This window comes from Neoarius graeffei, chromosome 6, assembly GCF_027579695.1.
Source record: "Neoarius graeffei isolate fNeoGra1 chromosome 6, fNeoGra1.pri, whole genome shotgun sequence".
NCBI classification, from domain to species: Eukaryota; Metazoa; Chordata; class Actinopteri; order Siluriformes; family Ariidae; genus Neoarius; species Neoarius graeffei.
This window is the reverse complement of record NC_083574.1, coordinates 7,203,527-7,225,332: the sequence shown is the minus strand read 5'-3', so window position 1 is coordinate 7,225,332 and position 21,806 is coordinate 7,203,527. Positions and strand designations below refer to the sequence as shown.

The following is a 21,806-nucleotide window of genomic DNA, read 5'->3' as shown; positions in this document are numbered from 1 at the left end:
GCGAAAGGTGGTTTCCGAAAATTGTGAATTTAAGTTAGAATGGACCGACAAATATGCATTTGTGCTGCCTGCGGGGAGCACGAAACCAATGTGTTTAATTTGTAATGAGACAGTTGCCCTTGTCAAAAGTGGAAACGTGAAACGTCATTATGAAACAAAACATGGCCACTTCGAACAGAATTACCCACAAAACTCCGAGGTAAGGACCAGAAAGATAAGCCAAATGCAAGCATCATACCAAGCAACACGCAGTGTGATAGTCAGGTCAGCCACACAACAGGAGCGTGCAACTGAAGCCTCACTGCGAGTGGCATGGGTCTTAGGCAAGCACAAAAAAAAAACCATTCACTGACGCGGAAATCGTGAAGGAGTGCATGAATGAAGTAGCAATCGCTCTGTTTGAGGGAAATCAAAGAGATGACATCATACAAAAAATAAATCAAATACCCCTCTCTGATTCCACTGCAGTAAGACGAACTGAAATCCTTGCTGATGATGTACTGGACCGAATGGCATCTGCTGTTTAAAAGGTTAAATGCATATCATTGGCTTTGGATGAATCCACAGACAACACAGTTAATACCCAACTTCTGGTGTTTGTCAGATTTTTTGCTGAAGAGAAGGGGGAATTCTTTGAAGATGTGTTAGGCCTCACAACCCTTGATGGACACACAAGAGGGGATGACATTTATGAAGCAGTGATGGAGATGCTGAGAGTCCGAGAGATAGACCTGAAGCATGTTGTTTCAATTGCTACTGATGGAGCCCCAAGTATGACTGGGAGAGACAGGGGATTAGTGTCCTGCTTAAAAGCTCATCACCCTGACCTCATAGCATACCACTGTATCATTCATCAGATGGTTTTGTGTGCCAGCCTTGGAGAGAAGTATTCAGAAGTCATGACAACAGTAATGAGACTTGTCAATTTTTTGAGGGCATCATCTGCTCTGCAGCATCATTTGCTGCGCTCATTCCTCACGGAGGTTAATGCAGAATTTAATGATTTGCTTCTTCACAACAATGTCAGATGGCTTAGTAAAGGCAAAGTGCTGGAGCGGTTTTGGACACTACGGAAAGAGCTAGAAATGTTTCTGTTGGATCAGAAGAGTCCAAAAGCAAAACAATTTGTGGAATTCCTGCAAAACAGTGAAAAAATGGAAATTGCTGCATTTCTATCTGACATTACTTGCCAACTCAATGATCTGAATTTGAAGCTCCAGGGCAAAAATAGCATAGTGTGTAACCTCATGTCAGCTATCCGTGCTTTTCAAAGGAAACTAGAAATATTCAAAAGTGACATACAGGAGGAGGGCCTGCTTCACTTCCCAAAACTGAAAAGTCAAGCTTCAGGAAGACACCATCACAATTATGCTGAATTCCTGGACAAATTGATTGAAATTTTTGAAACTCGCTTTGGAGATTTCACTTTGGGAAAATAAGTCTTACTGTGCATTGAAAATCCATTCCTGGTTAAAAAAAAAAAAAAAATCACAGAATTCTCAACTGAAGTCCTGAAGGTCTGCCCATGGGCTCGTGCTGCTTCCCTTCAATCAGAGCTGATTGAGCTTCAGGAAAACCTTGCACTGCAGGAATCTGTCTGTGACCCTGCCACCTTTTGGACTAAGATGGTCCCTGGAGCAGGTGTCCCCGTCTTGCAGGAAATGGTCCTTCAAATTCTCACCATGGGTGGCACGGTGGTGTAGTGGTTAGCGCTGTCGCCTCACAGCAAGAAGGTCCGGGTTCGAGCCCCGTGGCCGGCGAGGGCCTTTCTGTGCGGAGTTTGCATGTTCTCCCCATGTCCGCATGGGTTTCCTCCAGGTGCTCCGGTTTCCCCCACAGTCCAAAGACATGCAGGTTAGGTTAACTGGTGACTCTAAATTGACCGTAGGTGTGAATGTGAGTGTGAATGGTTGTCTGTGTCTATGTGTCAGCCCTGTGATGACCTGGCGACTTGTCCAGGGTGTACCCCGCCTTTCGCCCGTAGTCAGCTGGGATAGGCTCCAGCTTGCCTGCGACCCTGTAGAACAGGATAAGCGGCTAGAGATAATGAGATGAGATGAGATGAGATGAGAAATTCTCACCATGTTCCCTTCAACATACTGTTGTGAGTCTGCCTTTTCAACTATGAATATGCTGAAGAACAAATACAGGAGCACACTCACTAATGAACATAGTGTCTACACCTGGCCCTCCCACCTTTCATGCCCAATTTTAAAGAATTGGTGGCACAAAAAAGGTGTCACCTTTCACACTGATATGGACAGAACATATCACATTTTGTGCATAGTTCAATAAACATTTTTGTGGATTTACTGCCTTTTTTGTTCGGAGTTCTAATTTTGGAATTAAATCATCACTATTCCGGACCCTGGACAGATTGGAAATTTGGTGAGTGGACCTTTTGAGTTTCTAAGTGAGTACCCCTGCTGTAGTTGGTCTTTCACGTTTCATTCACATTGTTCTCTCCTGTTTCAAATTTGTATCCCAGAATGGGGAAAAATGGGGCATGAATGGGGAAAGCCCACCATGTGATGCATGATGTAGTATCTTGTATTGGGTCACAGTGAAGCAGGAAAAAATATTGGAGAATTTAGGGCCATGTGGCCCTAAATCCATTATTTGTTCGATTTAAAAAAAAAAACTAATAAAATTGGAAGTCTGTGATTCGAATTCAGTAACTTTTGGTCCACTAAGCAAAAATAATTGAGTGTCTGGGAAAATTCTTTTTATGACCTACACTTGAAAAATCTGAAAGGCAGTCTACCTTTAAATGGGAAATAACTTCCTTTGTCCAATCCAGACTGGAGAACAAATGATTAAAAATCTTTCGATGGATTTTTGCCTTATATCATGGATTGTTGTCTTATTAAAAATGCATTTTGGTCTTTTCATTTGTTTATTTATTTTTTATTAAATTGTAAAACCAGGATAAATGTTCTTCCTTACCATTCAAAAACCACAGGGTGCGCAAACCTTTGCACTCAACTATACAGCTCGTATAGTCCTTTATTTCTTTAGTGGATGGCTTGTAATCAGCTGGTCTCAGGAGAACCTCCAGATGCTATTTTATTAAAAGCCTCTTCTCCATAGCCTTTCCTCCGTTAATGGAGACAGCCCTATCAGAGCATGCCATTACACCTAATTAACAGAGCAGAAAGAATAAGAATGTGTTCCGAACATGCTATTAGCATCTCAGTGGGTCTCGGGTCACCTCAGTGTCTAAGAGCTCCGCGGTCCAAATGTTGGCATGTTCAGTGAATCGCTCTGTAATTTTATTTCTATCACAGTGGCTCATTTACACCTTTGTTCGTTCTCCAACCTGATTGGTCATCTGATATTTCCCTCTGTGTATTATTTAGTTCCTTTGACACTGGCACAGAGGCACAGAATGATGCTTTTGAGTGGATGGGATTCAAGGGAACAAAAAGAGACTCTCTAGAGTGATTTCTGTGTGCAGTTGTTTGAAGCAGCTTTCACAAATAAAGCCATAGCATCTGCCTCGTCTCAAGCCCAGTCAATATTTCATAAAAAAAAGCTGTTTTTATGGGCTGTTTCTTACTTTTATTTGAACCTTTTGTATAAAGTGGGAATTCTCTGTCTCTAACTGTTTATCTCAATGTCTCTGTGCAGTGAAAATGGAGGAGCTGCAGACCATAAAGCGAGAGTTGACAATGATAAAGGTTCAGATTGATGGCCTGCTGGACAGTCTGGACAGGATGGACAGACAAAGGCAGGAGCACACAGGTCAGTCGTTTCCAGCTGCAAGGGTGAACTCTCTGAATCTCTTCTTTTAATCTGATTCTTTAACAAGTTCTAAAAATTTAGACTTTATAGAATGTTTGCGTGTGTGGGTGGTGAGAAGTGAATCAGTTGAGCTTATGTTGCCCCCTGGTGTTATTCGTCATAAAAAGATCTCAAGCTTTATCACGTAAAGTTACTGTATGTCAGATTTTTTTGCCATTACATTCATATCCACAAACTACACATAGGCCTACTGAGTGGGATTTATTGTCATGCCTTCAGTAACTTTGTAAGCATATATAAATATAAGATTTATACTTTACCTGAATATAAATATAACTTTTATTTTAATTCAGGTCCATCTCAAAGACTGTAATGAAATAACCAATTCAATTATTAATCATAGACACGAGCATTTTACTGGGAAATACACGCCTCGTATTTTTCATACGAGCTCCAGCCGGGACACACTCTAAAAAATAAAGGTGCTTCACTGGTTCTTCAAATCTCTGGATGGTTCCATGGAGAGTCAAAACTCTGTGATGAACCATTACATTATGCGAAAGGTTCTTCACATTGGAAATGGTTCTTCAGAGCCTGGCATTCTCTTACCATTTGCTGGTCAATGCACATAGGCTATGTTTACACAAATCTGTCTTCACTGCTCAAACAAATGGTTTAAATGGTTCTTTAAAGAACTGTTGCATGAACGGTTCTTTGAAGCCCTGAAAAAGGTTCTTCTATGGCATCGCCCTGAAGAACCGGTACTGGCCCCATTATTTTTTAGAGTGCATGGAGAACCAAAACCGTGATATAAATCTCTATATTTCACTGGTGAGGAAATCAATGAATTGTTTTGATAAATTTGGGGACTTTGTGAATGTGTCTATATTATGGCTTGAAGATATGAAGTTTATCTTCTCGCGTTGAAAAACTCGTATTTTTCATACAAAATACATCACAGATCTGAGTGACATATTTCCCGATATTTCATGACGATAATGTCACTCCCTCCTTGTGTCTGAAATCGCTCCCTACTCACTATATAGGGCACTATATAGTGGGGACGCCATTTTGTAGCGCTGTCCGAAACCTTAGTGAGGATTATTTACACCCTATATAGTGCACTCAAAGTATCCCACAATGCATCACGAAAAGTAGTGTACAACCGATGGTCACTAACCAAAGCAATATATTCTATCATGCATTGCGGTCGCGCTGAAAGAAATCAAATTAAAAATCTCAAATTTGATTTAATAAAAGGCAGCGGCAAAAAAGAAAAGCTTGATTTAAAAAAAACTGAAAGATGCAGGTACTTTGTATTGATTAATGTGGGAAACACACGCAGTATAATATGGATTTATCACAAAAACACATGCATGTAGTTATAATTTTGAAAACCCACCAGCCGACTGATCCGGCATGTTTTAATTGTGCGACAGTAATGACGTAAATACCAGCGTGACGGACTAGTGTCCGAAAGTGTTTTTTCATTTTACCAATGAGCTCACTATATAGTCCTCTATATAGTAATTCCCTATATACGTAGTAGGGAGGGCGGCACGGTGGTGTAGTGGTTAGCGCTATCGCCTCACAGCAAGAACGTCCGGGTTGTGCGGAGTTTGCATGTTCTCCCCGTGTCCACGTGGGTTTCCTCCGGGTGCTCTGGTTTCCCCCACAGTCCAAAGACATGCAGGTTAGGTTAACTGGTGACTCTAAATTGAGCGTAGGTGTGAATGTGAGTGTGAATGGTTGTCTGTGTCTATGTGTCAGACCTGTGATGACCTGGCGACTTGTCCAGGGTGTACCCCGCCTTTCGCCCGTATTCAGCTGGGATAGGCTCCAGCTTGCCTGCGACCCTGTAGAACAGGATAAAGCGGCTACAGATAATGAGATGAGAATACTCAAGATAATGGTATTAAATAAAAATTTCACGCTGCATAGGGTATCATTTGACCCTAAAAAAGCATTGAAAATTGGCTATGTTTAACTCTGAACACAAAATCTTTTAAGGAAAGAAAAGTCAGTAATAGAATTACGTCAGAAAAAAATGAACTTTTATTTCTTCAACTTCAAAGAAAGAAAGAAAGAAAGAAAGAAAGAAAGAAAGAAAGAAAGAAAGAAAGAAAGAAAGCGCAACTTTATTCATCACACACTTGTGAAATTCCTCTCTGCATTTAACCCATCTGAAGCAATGAGCACACACACACACACACCCCAGAGCAGTGGGCAGCCATGCTAACAGCGCCCGGGGAGCAGTTGGGAGTTAGGTGCCTCGCTCAAGGGCACCTCAGCCCAATGCCGTCCCATATTAACCAAGATTTCTCTGAAGCAACATTGCTATAATTGGGGTGACGATTTTTAAATATGGTTTTTAGTACATTTTGCCTTGGATTCCATACTTAGCAATAGTAATATCATTGAGCTGACAACTGTCTGAAATCACTCACTCGTTCACTATTCCCTACTCCCTATAGAGGGAATTACTATGTAGAGGACTATATAGTGAGCTCATTGGTAAAATGAAAAAACTCTTTCGGACACTACTCCATCGCGCTGGTATTTACGTCATTACTGTCGCACAATTAAAACATGCCAGATCAGTCGGCTGGTGGGTTTTCAAAATTATAAATACGTGCATGTGTTTTTGTGATAAAGCCACATTATACTGAGCGTATTTCCCACATTAATCAATACAAAGTACCTGCATCTTTCAGTTTTGTTTTGTTTTTAAATCAAGGCTGAATACTTTCTTCTTTGCCGCTGCCTTTTATTAATTTGAGACTTTTAATTTGATTTCTTTCAGCGCAACTGCAATGCATGATGGGATGTATTGCTTTGGTTAGTGACCATCGGTTGTACACTACTTTTCGTGATGCATTGTGGGATACTTTGAGTGCACTACTGAGGTATTTCACCTGACGTCACAGGGTCACGTGACGCCCCGGTGTCCACCATTTTGGACGGCAAGCTAGCTAATGTCAACAACAGTAGCTAGTATGTTACTGTAGCAATATTTACGTTCAGTCATTTGGATGACTGTTAAAACCTTTCAGTCTCAAGTTTTTCCTTTACTGGATTTACTAGTTTACTGAGCTAGCGCACGATGGCTCCCGGCTCGGCCGGAGAGCGCGCGATGGCCTGGCCGGAGAGCGCGCGATGGCCCGGCCGGAGAGCGCGCGATGGCCCGGCCGGAGAGCGCGCGATGGCCCGGCCGGAGAGCGCGCGATGGCTCGGCCGGAGAGCGCGCGATGGCTCGGCCGGAGAGCGCGCGATGGCTCGGCCGGAGAGCGCGCGATGGCTCCCGGTTTGGCCGAGCGCGCTAGCTCAGTAAACTAGTAAATCCAGTAAAGGAAAAACTTGAGACTGAAAGGTTTTAACAGTCATCCAAATGACTGAACGTAAATATTGCTACAGTAACATACTAGCTACGATGTTGTTGACATTAGCTAGTGCTAACAGCTAGCTGCTAGTACACTGCTACAACACAGACACCGACCCTAATAATACAGTTCTTGGTCATTGCCTGGTAACAGCAAATTTATAACGGGCCATGTCTCAACAGACTAAGAAGTTATTTCAATGACATTTAATAACATTTTGTTTATCCTGAGGACCGAAAGTAAATGAAAATGTGAACAAACCTTAGCTGTAATAAGATGGCGACCACCGGCTCCGGGGACGACCCGCTGATGTAGGCATGTTACCCAGCCTGACACAAAATATTTGTAGGCATCCAAACTCTTATACGCTTTCAGATCAATACCTGTGTATGGCGATGGGTTTTTAACGACATAGGTATACAGATCATGTGGGCCGAAGTCAGGTAAAGACGAGGGCTTCGTGTACTTCCGTACGTCAGTGAACAGTCCTGGTGGAAGCAGGTAAACATCGTTCTCTAAGCCTGCTAACCTCAATTTTTGCAAATACCTCTCCCTCTGCTCGCCCTGTAAATGCCCTACGTCGCTGGATAGTGAAGGTGTTTTCTGCATCTCGCTCCTTTTTCTTTTATGTTTTTCGTTTGTCGCCTTCCTCGCATTCAAACTGATTCGAGCCGTGCCGTCCAAAATGGCAGCATCACATGACTTGGTCACGTGAGTGAAATACCTCAATATAGGGTGTAAATAATCCTCACTAAGGTTTCGGACAGCACTCCAAAATGGCGTCCCCACTATATAGTGCCCTATATAATGAGTAGGGAGCGATTTCGGACACAGGGCAACATCATTTCATAATTTTGGCCTCTCTGCTGAAGAATTGCCCTAAAATTCTTTTGATTAACACATATTTTGTTTTGCTTTTGTCGATGTGTCCATATAATATAAAGAGCATTACATAGTGGCACGAAGATATCACTCGTGATATCCTTTATGTATACTGTCATATATGAATGTTTTTCACTACAAAAATATATCAAGTTTAAAATAGGATATTTTCAAATATGATTACCGTATTTTCCGGACTATACGTCGCTCCGAAGTTTAAGTCGCATCAGCCAAAAAATGCATTATGAAGACGAAAAAAACATATATACGTCGCACCGGACTATAAGTCGCACTTTTTTGAAGGGTTATTCTATCCATAGAATCTGTGATTGTATCTGATAAGCAGCGCGTGGTTACTGCGCGACTGCATTGTTTATTTAATAAACGAACAGCTGAGCAGTGATGACGCGCCCTTTGCCCTGTAAGTAGCCTAGTCTGATTATTTTAAATATCTACTACTATCTTTAATACTATCACTATCGTTATTACTAATAGCCTATATTATTATTATTATAACTAATATTAGTAGCCTATTACTGATGCATTAATCAGTTTGCTTTTAGAATATTTTTACCGGTAGGGCTTATTATCGCCCCATGGCTCTTTCATCTGTGTTATTAAAGCTGTAGTCATCATCGAGGAGTGTCATTCTTCATTTTTGTCGAATTTTATTTCATCAAATCAGAGGTCAAGTAGGCTATAGGTATATCATCTCCAAAGACAGGTACGGTAGTAAAAACAACCGTCTAGTGAAAAAAAACAAAACAAAAAAAACCGCTTTTAAATCCCCTACTTAAATCCTTAAAATGAGTCATTTAACTCATGTCTTGTGTGATCTGATCTCCAATGGTGAAATAAACCGGTTGTGATGAGTACAGTCTGTTATTTTAGAAGATAAATGTAATATATAATTTAATATATAGACTAATAAAAATTATTTTATAATATAATATCACGACATATTACTGTCTGTAACTGTTTGTCACTAAAGCGTTTTCTAAGATCATAATGTCTGATATTATTATTATTATTATTATTATTATTATTATTATTATTATTATTTTACACACACAATAAGCGCATGTGCTTTAAGTTATAGTTAACCATCCCCCGCCTTTTTTTTTTTTTTTGAGTCGCCGGACCCACCCACCTCCTGCGTTCCGGGACCTCCCACTTCACAAATTAAGCACTGCCTAAAATCACTACATAACTTATTTAAATAACTATAGGCCTATCATTAATAATAAAACACAGGTCAATCAAGTTTATCAAGCTGATGATTTCACTCCAAATCAGCAAATCCATTGAATTCCTCATCCTCGGTGTCGCTTCTGAACAACTCTGCCTCCAGCGGCAGATGAAGCGCCGTTTCCTCTTCTTCTGCGTGGCTGTCGTCAGACTCAGCATCAGCTCCAGTTATTCCGCGGTGAAAAAAAAAAAAAAAACATATATACGTCGCACCGGAGTATAAGTCGCATTGCCAGCCGAACCATGAAAAAAAAGTGCGACTTATAGTCCGAAAAATACGGTACATATCATATCAACATACAGATCATTGAATTGAAGTAAAATGATCACTGGCCCGTACGTTAATGTAGACATGTTACTTTTAGCTTTGCAGCTAAAGTCAACACCCAACAACAGTGTTTTCTCTGTGAACACTTTCATTTTGGCAGAGTTTTATTTCGATATACAAAAACATCTGACCATTTCACAGGGTTTTAGACCAATAAAACTGAAACATAACAACCACTATTCTGTCCATAGATCCCCCTAATCTTTGCCCGCTATGTTGCTTAGCAACCAAAGATACTGTTAACACAGAACCTCGCATGACAGAAAAAAATATTTATTGCGAATATTATTCCTAATAAATTTAATCACTAGATTTGATAATAAAAATTATTTGTTGCTGTTATAAAAAGCAAGAAACCACCTGTTCTGAGTATGAAACTTTCTGTACCTAAATAGTCAGAATTTCATATAATTAAAAAAAAGGAAATTAGTAAACACTAACTGTGGTACTCTGTATGTTTTATGCATACAGTCAGCTCAAGAATCATTGGCTCCCTTGGTAAAGACTGATAAAATGGTTATATTTGTGCTATGTAATGGTATGTCTCCTACATATGTGTGTTCATAAATGTATTGTACATACAGATCAATATGTTTACCCAATCCTTTATGATAAATATACACATGACCATGTTCTGTATCAGATTTCCATTACACTCACAAAATCCTGCCACTTACGATGCGTTGCAGTCTCATATAACTGGCAGGCTGTATCTTCAACAGAGGATTATAACTTCCTTTATATCATAAATGAGGCTGATTTTGTTAATTGGGGTGATGTTTTGTGAATTCGTAATAATCTGAATGGAAAATAAAGGTTTAAGGTGAGATTTGTGCTGTTTCTGTACCTTTTCTGACATCTTAATTTGTCTCAAATTAAACCACATCAAACCTTATTTTATTAAATTCAAACATATATCCATCCATCCATCCATCCATTATTCATAACCACCTATCCTGTGCAGGGTCGTGGGCGAGCTGGAGCCTATCCCAGCTGACTACGGGCGAAAGGCGGGGTACACCCTGGACAAGTCGCCAGATCATCGCAGAACTGACACATAGAGACACACAACCATTCACACTCACATTCACACCTACGGTCAATTTAGAGTCACTAATTAGCCTAACCTGCATGTCTTTGGACTGTGGGGGAAACCGGAGCACCCGGAGGAAACCCACGCGGACACGGGGAGAATGTGCAGACTCTACACAGAAAGAAAGGCCCCTGTCGGCCACGGGGCTAAAACCCAGAACCTTTTTACTGTGAGGCAACAATGCTAACCACGACACCACCGTGCCACCTCAAATATATAAGATTATTATTATTATTATTATTATTATTATTATTATTATTATTAAAGTAACGAACTGTAGCTGAAAAGGTTTTTTTGAGTCCATATACAGAGGATATTACACAGTTGCATGAAGATGTGAAGTTTATCTTTGAGTGCTGAACATATTCACGAGTGAGTGAAGTGAACGAGTGAAAATATTTTCAACACCAGAAGATAAACTTCATATCTTCATCATCGTGTAATTTTCTTTATATTATATGGACACATCCAATGCCGGGGTGGCCCTATATTTAGCCGGGACCATCCCCAGCCCAAACCATCAATGGTGGCCTGCTTGGAGCATGGGGAAAATAATTTTCACTAATTTTGGTCACTGATCTTATTCTTGCATTAATCATCAATTCAACTGCACTCTGCATTTTCACATGGCAGCCCAGACGCCGACAGCATCGCAGCAGATTAAATAGGCGCTACCAAATAAGGAAATTCTCCCCTTCCCTCTATTGCAGTTGGTTTGGTCCAAGACTCCTCCTCTGTATTGCGGGGAACTTAAACAACATTGGCGCGAAACAGCGCGCGTCAGTGATGGAGGGCAGAAAGAGGCCAGGTGGAACCGAAAGGGCGAAGCTTAAAAAAAGGAAGGAGGTGGCAGCAAAATGTGCCAAATTGACAGATATGTTCTCAAGACCAGCTGGTAGGTTACGAAAGATATGGAGTATGATAACCCTGTCTGTCGATTTTATCAGTCTATGCTAGGCCTATAATGTGTCGATAGTTTGCGATTTCAATTCAGCTTTTTGATGTCATGTGAAATCTCGCAATTTACACGGTATAGATGTGGTGCATGTCTTAATTCTAAGAAGAACCGGACATTGCTTTACATCCCAGTTATTAACAATTTTAGATGAACAGGTCCCAAATGTGCTGTTGCGCGTTATTTCCTCATCCAGCCTATTTCATCTCGCTGTCACACCGTGCATTTCCACAGGCGTGCGCACATTGTGGTTATGAACACATAGGCCTAGAAGTCATATTTGATGTTAAATAATTGTTGTTAAATATATAACTTAGAAGAGGTGTATGCATATGCCAATATTCTAAGCAGAATCGAACACTTGCTTTAGCCTACATTTCATTTAACCATTTTTGAGTTGCCTAATGCGCCCTCACGCTTTATCTGCCGGTTGCTGAGTACGCCAGCATTGTTGATTTGCCATTATTTTCGAGGCGTGTGCGGCATGTAATGCACAAGCATTGGTTCAAATGCACGCGAGAACCTATATTGTTGAAGTGAAGTGAAGTTTACCTGAATTTAAAACAAATAAAAAGCATTGTGAAAGAACAGTTATTTGTTTTATCTTTTTTAATGTACTCAAATTCCTCCTCCATTTCAAAGTGGCCTGAATGTGAATTAAACTCCCGGACTGAAAACAGGGCCCACTCCGGCCCTGGACACATCCACAAAAAACAAACATGCAAGTTACAGTAATCAAAAGAATTTTAATTTTGAACTGGTTTGCCATTTTGACAACGTGCGTCTAGTCAGCAGGAAAACACTGGGAGTGATGTCATCAGAGTGAAATATCGGGAAATATGTCGTGCAGATCCGCGATGTATTTCGTATGAAAAATGTGAGTTTTTCAACATGACAAGATAAACTTCATATCTTCAAGCCAATGTGTGATTTTCTTTTTATTACATAGACACCTTCACCAACAAAAAGTCCCCAAATTTATCAAAATAATTCATCGATTTCCTCACGAGTGACATATTGCTGGGTTTCATGTGACGTCACATCCGCTTCATTAGTTATTCAAAACTTTAGCTGGTGGTCTACCAAAGATCAGTTGACAAAGCGTTTGTACGGAGAAGGTGTATTGATCGCATGAAAAATGCCTTATGCTTGCGTTGTTTGAATCAATCAAACCATGAAACTGATAAACGTTTCTTCAGGGTTCCCAGTGAACTCATAAAAAAGGGTGAACGAACACAGGATTTCACAAAAAGACATTGAGAAAGGTGGCTTTTGAACCGCTCACTGAAATTGAAGGGAGCCGAGTCGAAGCATGCTCGAGTTTGCAGTGATCACTTGGTGAAAGGTTTATATTTCCCTCTCAGCTCTGTCCTTAGTGTTTTCCAAGTACTTTTCTTGTTATGTGTTGTTATTTTACGGTACTTTTTTTATTCACAAAGCGCTAAAGTCCTCAGCCGTTTCTTTGTTTACCTCTCACTCTTCACAAAGTCCATATGCATGAAGGTCGCGACAAAATTCTTCCCCAGCCGTACAGTTACAATGCGCCGTGATCACTTCTTCTCCGTCTTGTTTAACTAAGATCCAGGTTTTTAAAGGGGTTTCTGGTGATCTTTGTGAATGATTTAGCTGAAAGATAAGAGCCAACACAAGTGAGAATCAAGTGAACTGTTGCTTGTTTACACTTCAACTTGCAGCGCTTCGTTGTAAAGACGCGAATGAAAAGCTTTAAAAAAACATACTTACACAGGCAAAAACAATCCAGGATTCATTGGGCAGCAACTTGATAACGAGGTCCTTTACCCAGCCACGTACAAAAAAGTTGTAAGCCTCCATACTCTTCCACGCTTTCATCTGTTTTGCGGTGTAGAAGGACGTCTGCAACACCAGATAGTTTGAGATGTCGGGGAACTCGACTGAAGGGTGGTTTTCGAGATCGTATGACAAATCCTTCTTTCCCAGACTGTCGGGGTCGATTCCATTGCACATAGCAATCTTCTGAATATATCTAAAGTGAGCAGTGGCTTCTAGATTACGAGCGTACTCTGATAAATTACGGCACTACGGCAGCCGTTTAGACCACCAGCTATTTCACTTCTGATAAAACCGCTAAGGGTAGTATCTCACTGGGCTGCAACAGCTTGTGACAAATTGCGAACGTCATTCGCGAGAGAGTTTCAAAAGTGTCTTGAAACATTCTCGGGGCTTCTCAATTTCCTCGCATGAGTCGCAAAGTGTCGCTCCTTCGTCGCTGAAATTTTGAACATGTTCAAAAAATTCGTGTGACAAAATTTCTTTTAAAATAGCCGCAAATGCATCGCTGGTGTCGCAAAGCTGTCACGAACCCTTCTCAAGTCAGTTTCCATGAGACAGGAAGTGCGAGTTGAGACAGGAAGTGCGAGCCAGTATCTCACTGGGCTGCGACAGCCTGCGACTAATTGGAGACACAACAATTGCGGTAAAATATGCGAATATCAATTCAGTGTGATTCCAAGTGAAAATTGTCACTAATTCGCATATTTTATCGCAGTCGTTGTGTCTCCAACTAGTCGCAGGCTATCCTGGAGCCTATCCCAGCTGACTACGGGATAGGCTCCAGCTTGCCTGCGACCCTGTAGAACAGGATAAAGCGGCTAGAGATAATGAGATGAGATGAGATATTTAAAGCGAGCAGTGGCTTCTAGATTACGAGCATACTCTGATAAATTATTGCTAGTTGTTTGCACTACGGCAGCCATTTAGACCACCAGCTATTTCACTTCTGATAAAACCGCTAAGGGTAGTATCTCACTGGGCTGCAACAGCTTGTGACAAATTGCGAACGTCATTCGCGAGAGAGTTTCAAAAGTGTCTTGAAACATTCTCGGGGCTTCTCAATTTCCTCGCATGAGTCGCAAAGTGTCGCTCCTTCGTCGCTGAAATTTTGAACATGTTCAAAAAATTCGTGCGACAAAATTTCTTTCAAAATAGCCGCAAATGCATCGCTGGTGTCGCAAAGCCGTCACGAACCCTTCTCAAGTCAGTTTCCATGAGACAGGAAGTGTGAGTTGAGACAGGAAGTGAGAGCCAGTATCTCACTGGGCTGTGACAGCCTGCGACTAATTGGAGACACAACAATTGCGGTAAAATATGCGAATATCAATTCAGTGTGATTCCAAGTGAAAATTGTCACTAATTCGCATATTTTATCGCAGTCGTTGTGTCTCCAACTAGTCGCAGGCTATCCTGGAGCCTATCCCAGCTGACTACGGGATAGGCTCCAGCTTGCCTGCGACCCTGTAGAACAGGATAAAGCGGCTAGAGATAATGAGATAATGAGACTTTGATTTCTGTTCTATGTCAAATGCGCATAAAAATCTCATTTAACATCTTAAACATTAAAGGAGCTGTCAGCGAGTCCACATTTACCTTCCTCATGCTCACCATGCCTATTAATTACACCGTAGTTACTCAATAATTAATTGAAGTTGCTGAATAATACGCTTTAAGATAAATAGCTGAGTTTAAGGCACGAAAAACAATCGCTAACGATCTGTTAATTAAATCATTGATCTGAGGTGGTGAGAAATAAGAGTCAGTTTGTGGAACTGGTCCACATGTGCATTTGTGTTTATTCATATTCATTTATATTTCAACTGTCTCTTTAGTCTTTCTCTAATCTCTGACGGACAGCTCAGTTTCTCTGACTCTCTTTCCTCTTTTGTCTTCACTATTTTTCTTCATTTTTCTGTCTAATCCATCCCTGCTTTAATTGCAGCTCTGCTGATGATGAGCGATCAATGTGTCTGAGTCAGTAACGTTCGTGCCCTGAAGAGCTTCAGCGCTGAAAGATTTCTCTGTCAGTTTACCAGAAGAAAAAAAAAAACACTCCAAATCTCTACGGCTTAAATTCAAACATAGTGATGATGAAAGACAAAGATAATGCTGTTTTTTTTCAGTATGATATATTGATTTTTTAGCAGATGAAAAAGCAATATTTGGCCGTCAGCTTTGTGGCTTTATGAAGGTTTACTTCAGAGAGTGCCGTCTCGTTCTGGTGGAATCATTATGAACCGATTTAAGACTACTGAAATGCTGAAGAGTAATACTTGGTGGCACTTGAAGTAAATTACAAAACCTTTTGATAGTTTAAAACATAAAGTATATCATTTCCACAGTGATTCACAATGTAAAAAATATACAGAGTATTGACATTAAAAGAGATGCTTGTGGATTCTCCTGATGGTAGGCGTAAATGAGTGACCAATGTAAATGGGCCATAGAATAGTTTCAAAATATAATTAAAATATTATATATCGTGTCGTTACTATCGAGTCAAAGTGAACATCCATCCATCCATCCATCCATCCATCCATCCATCCATCCAATATCTCTCGCCCTTACATGACAGAAACTGTCAACTGTCCAACAAGTGAGTGGACTCATAAAACTGTTTTAACTACCGTAGTTTTATATGAAATTGTTGTGAATGTGGGGCGGCACGGTGGTGTAGTGGTTAGCTCTGTCGCCTCACAGCAAGAAGGTCCGGGTTCGAGCCCCGTGGCCGGCGAGGACCTTTCTGTGTGGAGTTTATATGCAGGTTAGGTTAACTGGTGACTCTAAATTGACCGTAGGTGTGAATGGTTGTCTCAGCCCTGTGATGACCTGGCGACTTGTCCAGGGTGTACCCCGCCTTTCGCCCGTAGTCAGCTGGGATAGGCTCCAGCTTGCCTGCGACCCTGTAGAACAGGATAAAGCGGCTAGAGATAATGAGATGAGATGCTGTCAATATTTTCTATAAAATGTGTTAGAAAATAATCCCATGTTGTTTAAAAAAAAAAGTGTTGGATAAAAACCCATCGATGTAAATGAAGATACAAATCTCATTGTCTAGTGGTCACGTGTTTATGAGATACATTGCCTTGCACTTATGATCAGGTTCCCTGTGGTGGTACATGTACAGACGGACATCACATGGTCAAGCCATCAACAATCAGTTCGATGTATTCTCTTAAGTATGGGGCTCCACTCCGTGTGTAAAACTCTGCTAAAAGTTGTCATATAGTACAGTGGATATAAAAAGTATGCACACCCCGTTAAAATGATAGGTTTTTCTGATGTTAAAAAAAATGAGACCACAATAAATAATTTCAAAACTTTTCCACCTTTAATGTGACCTATAACCTGTACAATTCAATTGAAAAACAAACAAATCTGTTCAGGGGGAAAACATTAAAAATAAAAAACGTACAATAAGCTGGTTGCATAAGTGTGCACACCCTTAAGCTAATACTTTGTTGATTTAATTACAGCATTCAGTCTTTTTGGGTTCACACCTGCCATCCATTAAAATGACTCTGATTAACCCCAAATAAAGTTCAGACATTTACTCAGTTGCATCCTCCAGCAAAAGCCAGGGTTCACAGAGAGCTTACAAAGCATCAAAGGGATCTCATTGTTAAAAAATATCAGCCAGGAGAAGGGTACAAAAACATTTCCATGGCATTAGATATCCCATGGAGCACAGTGAAGACCGTCATCAAGAAGTGGAGAAAATATGGGACAACAGTGACATTACCGAGAACTGGACGTCCCTCCAAAATTGATGAAAAGACAAGACGAAAACTGGTCAGGGAGGCTGCCGAGAGGCCTACAGCAACACTGAAGGAGCTGCAGGAATTTCTGGCAAGTACTGGTTGTGTACGACATGTGAAAACAATCTCACGTATTCTCCATATGTCTGGACTATGAGGTAGGGTCAAAGAAAAACATCCAGACCCGGCTAAATTTTGCAAAAAAAAAAAAAAACATAAACTCTCCCAAAAGCATGTGGGAAAATGTTTTATGATCTGATAAAACCAAGGTTGAACTTTTTGGCCACAATTCCAAAAGGTATGTTTGGTCCAAAAACAACACTGCGCATCACCAAAAGAACACCATCCCCACGGTGAAGCATGGTGGTGGCAGCATCATGTTTTGAGCTTGTTTTTCTTCAGCTGGAACAGGGGCTTTAGTCAAGGTGGAGGGAATTATGAACAGTTCTAAATACCAGCCAATTTTGGCCCAAAACCTTCAGGTGTCTGCTAGAAAGCTGAAGATGAAGAGGAATTTCATCTTTCAGCACGACAATGACCCCGAAAAAGTTTTGGAACGGCCCAGCCAGAGCCCAGACCTAAATCCAATTGAAAATCTGTGGGGTGACCTGAAGAGGGCTGTGCACAAGAGACGCCCTCGCAATCTGACAGATTTGGAGCGCTTTTGCAAGGAAGAGTGGGCAGATATTGCTAAGTCCGACCCAAAAAGACTGAATGCTGTAATTAAATCAAAAGGTGCTTCAACAAAGTATTAGTTTAAGGGTGTGCACACTTATGCAACCAGCTTATTGTACTTTTTTTTTAAAATGTTTTTCCCCAAACAGATTTGTTTGTTTTTCAATTGAATTGTACAGGTTATAGGTCACATTAAAGGAGGGAAAAGTTTTGAAATTATTTATCGTGGTCTCATTTTTTTGCATCAGAAAAGCCTATAACGGGGTGTGTACACTTTTTATATCCACTGTATATGATGAGATACTGATAGGAAAGCAAACAGGATCATAGGAGTTAAAGGTTCCAGAAAGTGCCTTGGCAACGTCTTTCATATCTTCTGAGCAGCTTTTGGATCCTCGGCCCAAGTTCTTGGATATGTTCTGTTGGTTTTGTCTATAGGATGGTACAGCAGGTAGTGTTGCCTCAGTTCTCCCTAACGGTTCCTCCAAACACCTAAAAACATGCTAGGTGTGAATGTGCATTTGAACGGTGCCCTACAATGGACTGTTTCCCATTCAGGTTGTATTCCTGCCTCATGCTGAGTGTTCCTGGCACTGGTTCTGGACCCACCGGAATAAACAAATTAAATTTATTTTGTTTTTTCCATTCTGAAACTGTACAGAGTGCAAACCTTTCCTACTTAAGGAGCATTTCAGTATTTTAGCATTACACCCTTAGCCCAAGAGCATTAGCTCAAAATTGAGTCCAACCCGGAACAAATTAGTAACAAGCTGAAGTTTTCAGAATATGTTCAGAATACCCTTAGGAATAACGTACTAAAAGTCCCCGGGAATCCACCTCGTGCTCTCTGAGAAATTCAAGATGGCGTCCAAAATGGCCGCCAATTGGAGATTTTTCAATATCTCAGGGATAAAACATAATATAAATGCAATTAAAATGTTAAATTATATGTTCTCTCATACAAGCAATGCAAATTCACCATTGTCACACTGTTAAAATTAAAATTAACCAAGATTACAAGGTGATTAATGTGGAAATTACATGGAATTTGATGGTTGGCATGATTGACAGATTAGCTTAGTAGGCTACCTACATACATGAACATAATGCAAGGCAACAATTAGACATCAATTTCCTTAATATTTAGTGCATCTTTAAGCTTTGATAAACTATTAAAGGGAAATTAAGTTTGAGAACTCTATCTTCTAAAACTACAATGGCAAGCTGTTTCAGTACACTTCTTCAACATTCCGGCGACTTTCATGACAAAAAGGTCTGCCTCAATAAAAGCTCTTGCTTATAAACAATGAGTAGACTTAAACACTTCTCAGTGCCTCAGTTGTAATGCTTGGACCTTTGTTGTACCATCAATGAAGTAGGGAATTCATTCAAGCTTGTTTAAGGGTGGAAAAAAATTAATCTTTGAGTTTCTAGCGCCAGTCTTTACTACTAGCAATGCCAGTGTGTTCGGACAAAAAATGACTAAACTCAGCATGACCTTTTAAAAATGACTGAACTCAGCATGACCTTTTAACACGCCATGATTTATTGTGTTGGATTAGCTTCTTGTTATAATGAACAATATATGTAAATAAATTGTTATAATGGATTGAAGGTAATGTTTTGGAGTTCATGATGTTTTTGGTTTTAGTGAAACTCCCAGTGCCAAAAATATGATAATCTAACCAGACATGGCAAGCGAACACATTATACACAAATATACTGTTATAATAATGTGTACATTGTTATTATATAATGTTAATACACAATGTAATTAATACACACATGTTGGAATTTACTTTCCTACTCTACAAAACATATATTCTGACCTTTTAATTGCATTAATATTTTGTTTTGGGCCTGAGATATGGGCAGATCTCCATTTGGTGGCCATTTTGGACGCCATCTTGAATTTCTCAGAGAGCACAAGGGGGATTTCCGGGGACTTTTAGTATGTTATTCCTAAAGGTATTCTGAACATATTCTGAAATTTTCAGCTTGTTACTAATTTGTTCCGGGTATAACCCTATTACTCCTGGGCTACCTGTTTAGGCTTCGATGTGTCTTTGTGTGTTGCAGGTTCTCCATTTTCTCATGATGGAAGCGTAGGAGGTTCTCCATACCATCCATCAACCAGCAGTCGAGAGGGATCTCCCAGAACCCCCAGCCCACGCCGATGCGCCCGGAGAGACACTCCTGAGCTGGGAGAGGCTAGCGATGATGAGCCGCACATGGTGACGAGCTTTAGTTTATCCAAATTCACTCTGTAGGTCACTCTGACTCATATAACCTGCTTCTGTGTCTCTAAAGATAACCAAACTGTAATCAGTGGAATTAAAGAGGACGATGCATGTGTGTGTTAGGGTGCATCAGTTGCCCTCACTTTCATAAAATCTGATGCATTTTTGTTTGGGTGTTCCTTTTCACCAATAAAGACATCCTGTAAAATTTTTTTGACCATACTCAAAAGTCTAATGGTGGCACCATGAGGTTCATTTTTTTTTTTTTTTTTTTTGCCAAAAAACGCTTATTTTATGTTTTCGCATAAGGTTTGAATCACAATGTTGGACTCCATTTATTGATTTCTTGTGAGCCAGAGATCATGTTAAGAACCTTTGCAAGGGATTGAGAAGCGTTAATGTGATTCATAATACATTTGTATTGTTTAAAAGTAGTTGAACAATGATTCAATGAACAGCTAAAACTCAAACTGTGCTTGATAATATATTTAGAATATGTACTAAAAATGTGGATCTAAGATATTTGGTATACTCTATAAGGTGCCATAATGTTTCATGAAAAGTGATCGAAATTTTGTCATAAAAGTCATAAAATAGCAGCTTTTTCCATAACTTTGAGCTCCTGGTGCCACCATTAAACTTTGTCAAAATATTTCACCCAGTGTGTTTTCTTAGCAAAAGGAACATAAAAACAAAAATGCATCATGATCGGAGGAACTTTTCATTTTTAGGGGGCAACACACACACAACCCTAGTGTGTGTGTGTGCGTGTGTGCCAGTTTATCATTGTTGAGAACGTTAGAGAAATGAGATAAGCATAATGCGGAACATGAACGTGGCGAATCTCAGTGACAGCTGATAAATGCGTTAAATGCAAAACTATGCCTGGTTCTGACAGACAAGATTCTCCAGCTAAAACAGCCAAAACATGGAAGTCTCACGGTGAAATAATTCGCAGTGAAGATTTTATCCTCAGTAAATATATCATCTTCTCTCCACCTCACAAACAAACAGAAAAGTCATCTAATCACACCGTTATTAGTTTGACTCATGAGGCAGATTTGCTTGTTGAAGCACAAATTTCCACTAAGCTAGCACATTTTTTTCTTTCGTACTTAGATTGTAGCCACCTCTGGTTAAACACACACACACACTCGCACACAAAAGCATGGTTAAGGTACTTACTGGGAAGAAAAGCCAGTACAGAGAGCACTTTTGCTGTCAAGCCTTTCCAGAGCCTTATATAGCGACAACTATTTATAGGCACAACTATTATTCTAGAAGCCACAGTACAATTATGTGTAATTACTTTGGTCCTCTACCTGGTGGCAGTGACAAATGAAGTATGTTTAGCCCCCTTCTGTGTGTCCTGCGCACAAAAGCAAAGCCACAATTACTCTGCCGCTTTGTTAATATTACCAAGAGCTTCTTCTTCTTTTTTTTTTTTTAACCTCACTAGGTAATGCTTTTATTTCACGGATGTGAAATGCAGTAGAAATGAACCATCAGCCTCCTCACATCGACAACCAGCAATTACTTTCATATTAAAATTTCCACTCTGGTAAAAGTACTGTTCCTTAAAAACATATAAACACATTCAGAGCTGTGTAGTGGAAGTTCATTATGTCTAACTATTAAAGCTATTTTAACCCTCATCCTACCATGCTATTTTACACCTTAATCTTACCATG

The 21,806-nt window shown here is 40.2% G+C and overlaps 1 protein-coding gene across 1 annotated transcript in view; it reads left to right on the top strand.

The window, feature by feature from the left end:
• The window catches only part of LOC132887360 (RNA-binding Raly-like protein), a 238,875-nt gene that overhangs the window by 207,243 nt on the left and 9,826 nt on the right, over positions 1-21,806 (top strand). Inside the window, exons 5-6 of the mRNA XM_060922829.1 lie at positions 3,631-3,744; positions 19,955-20,109. Of these exons, the coding sequence (XP_060778812.1) occupies positions 3,631-3,744; positions 19,955-20,109 (269 nt within the window). The remainder of the gene's footprint in view (positions 1-3,630; positions 3,745-19,954; positions 20,110-21,806) is intronic.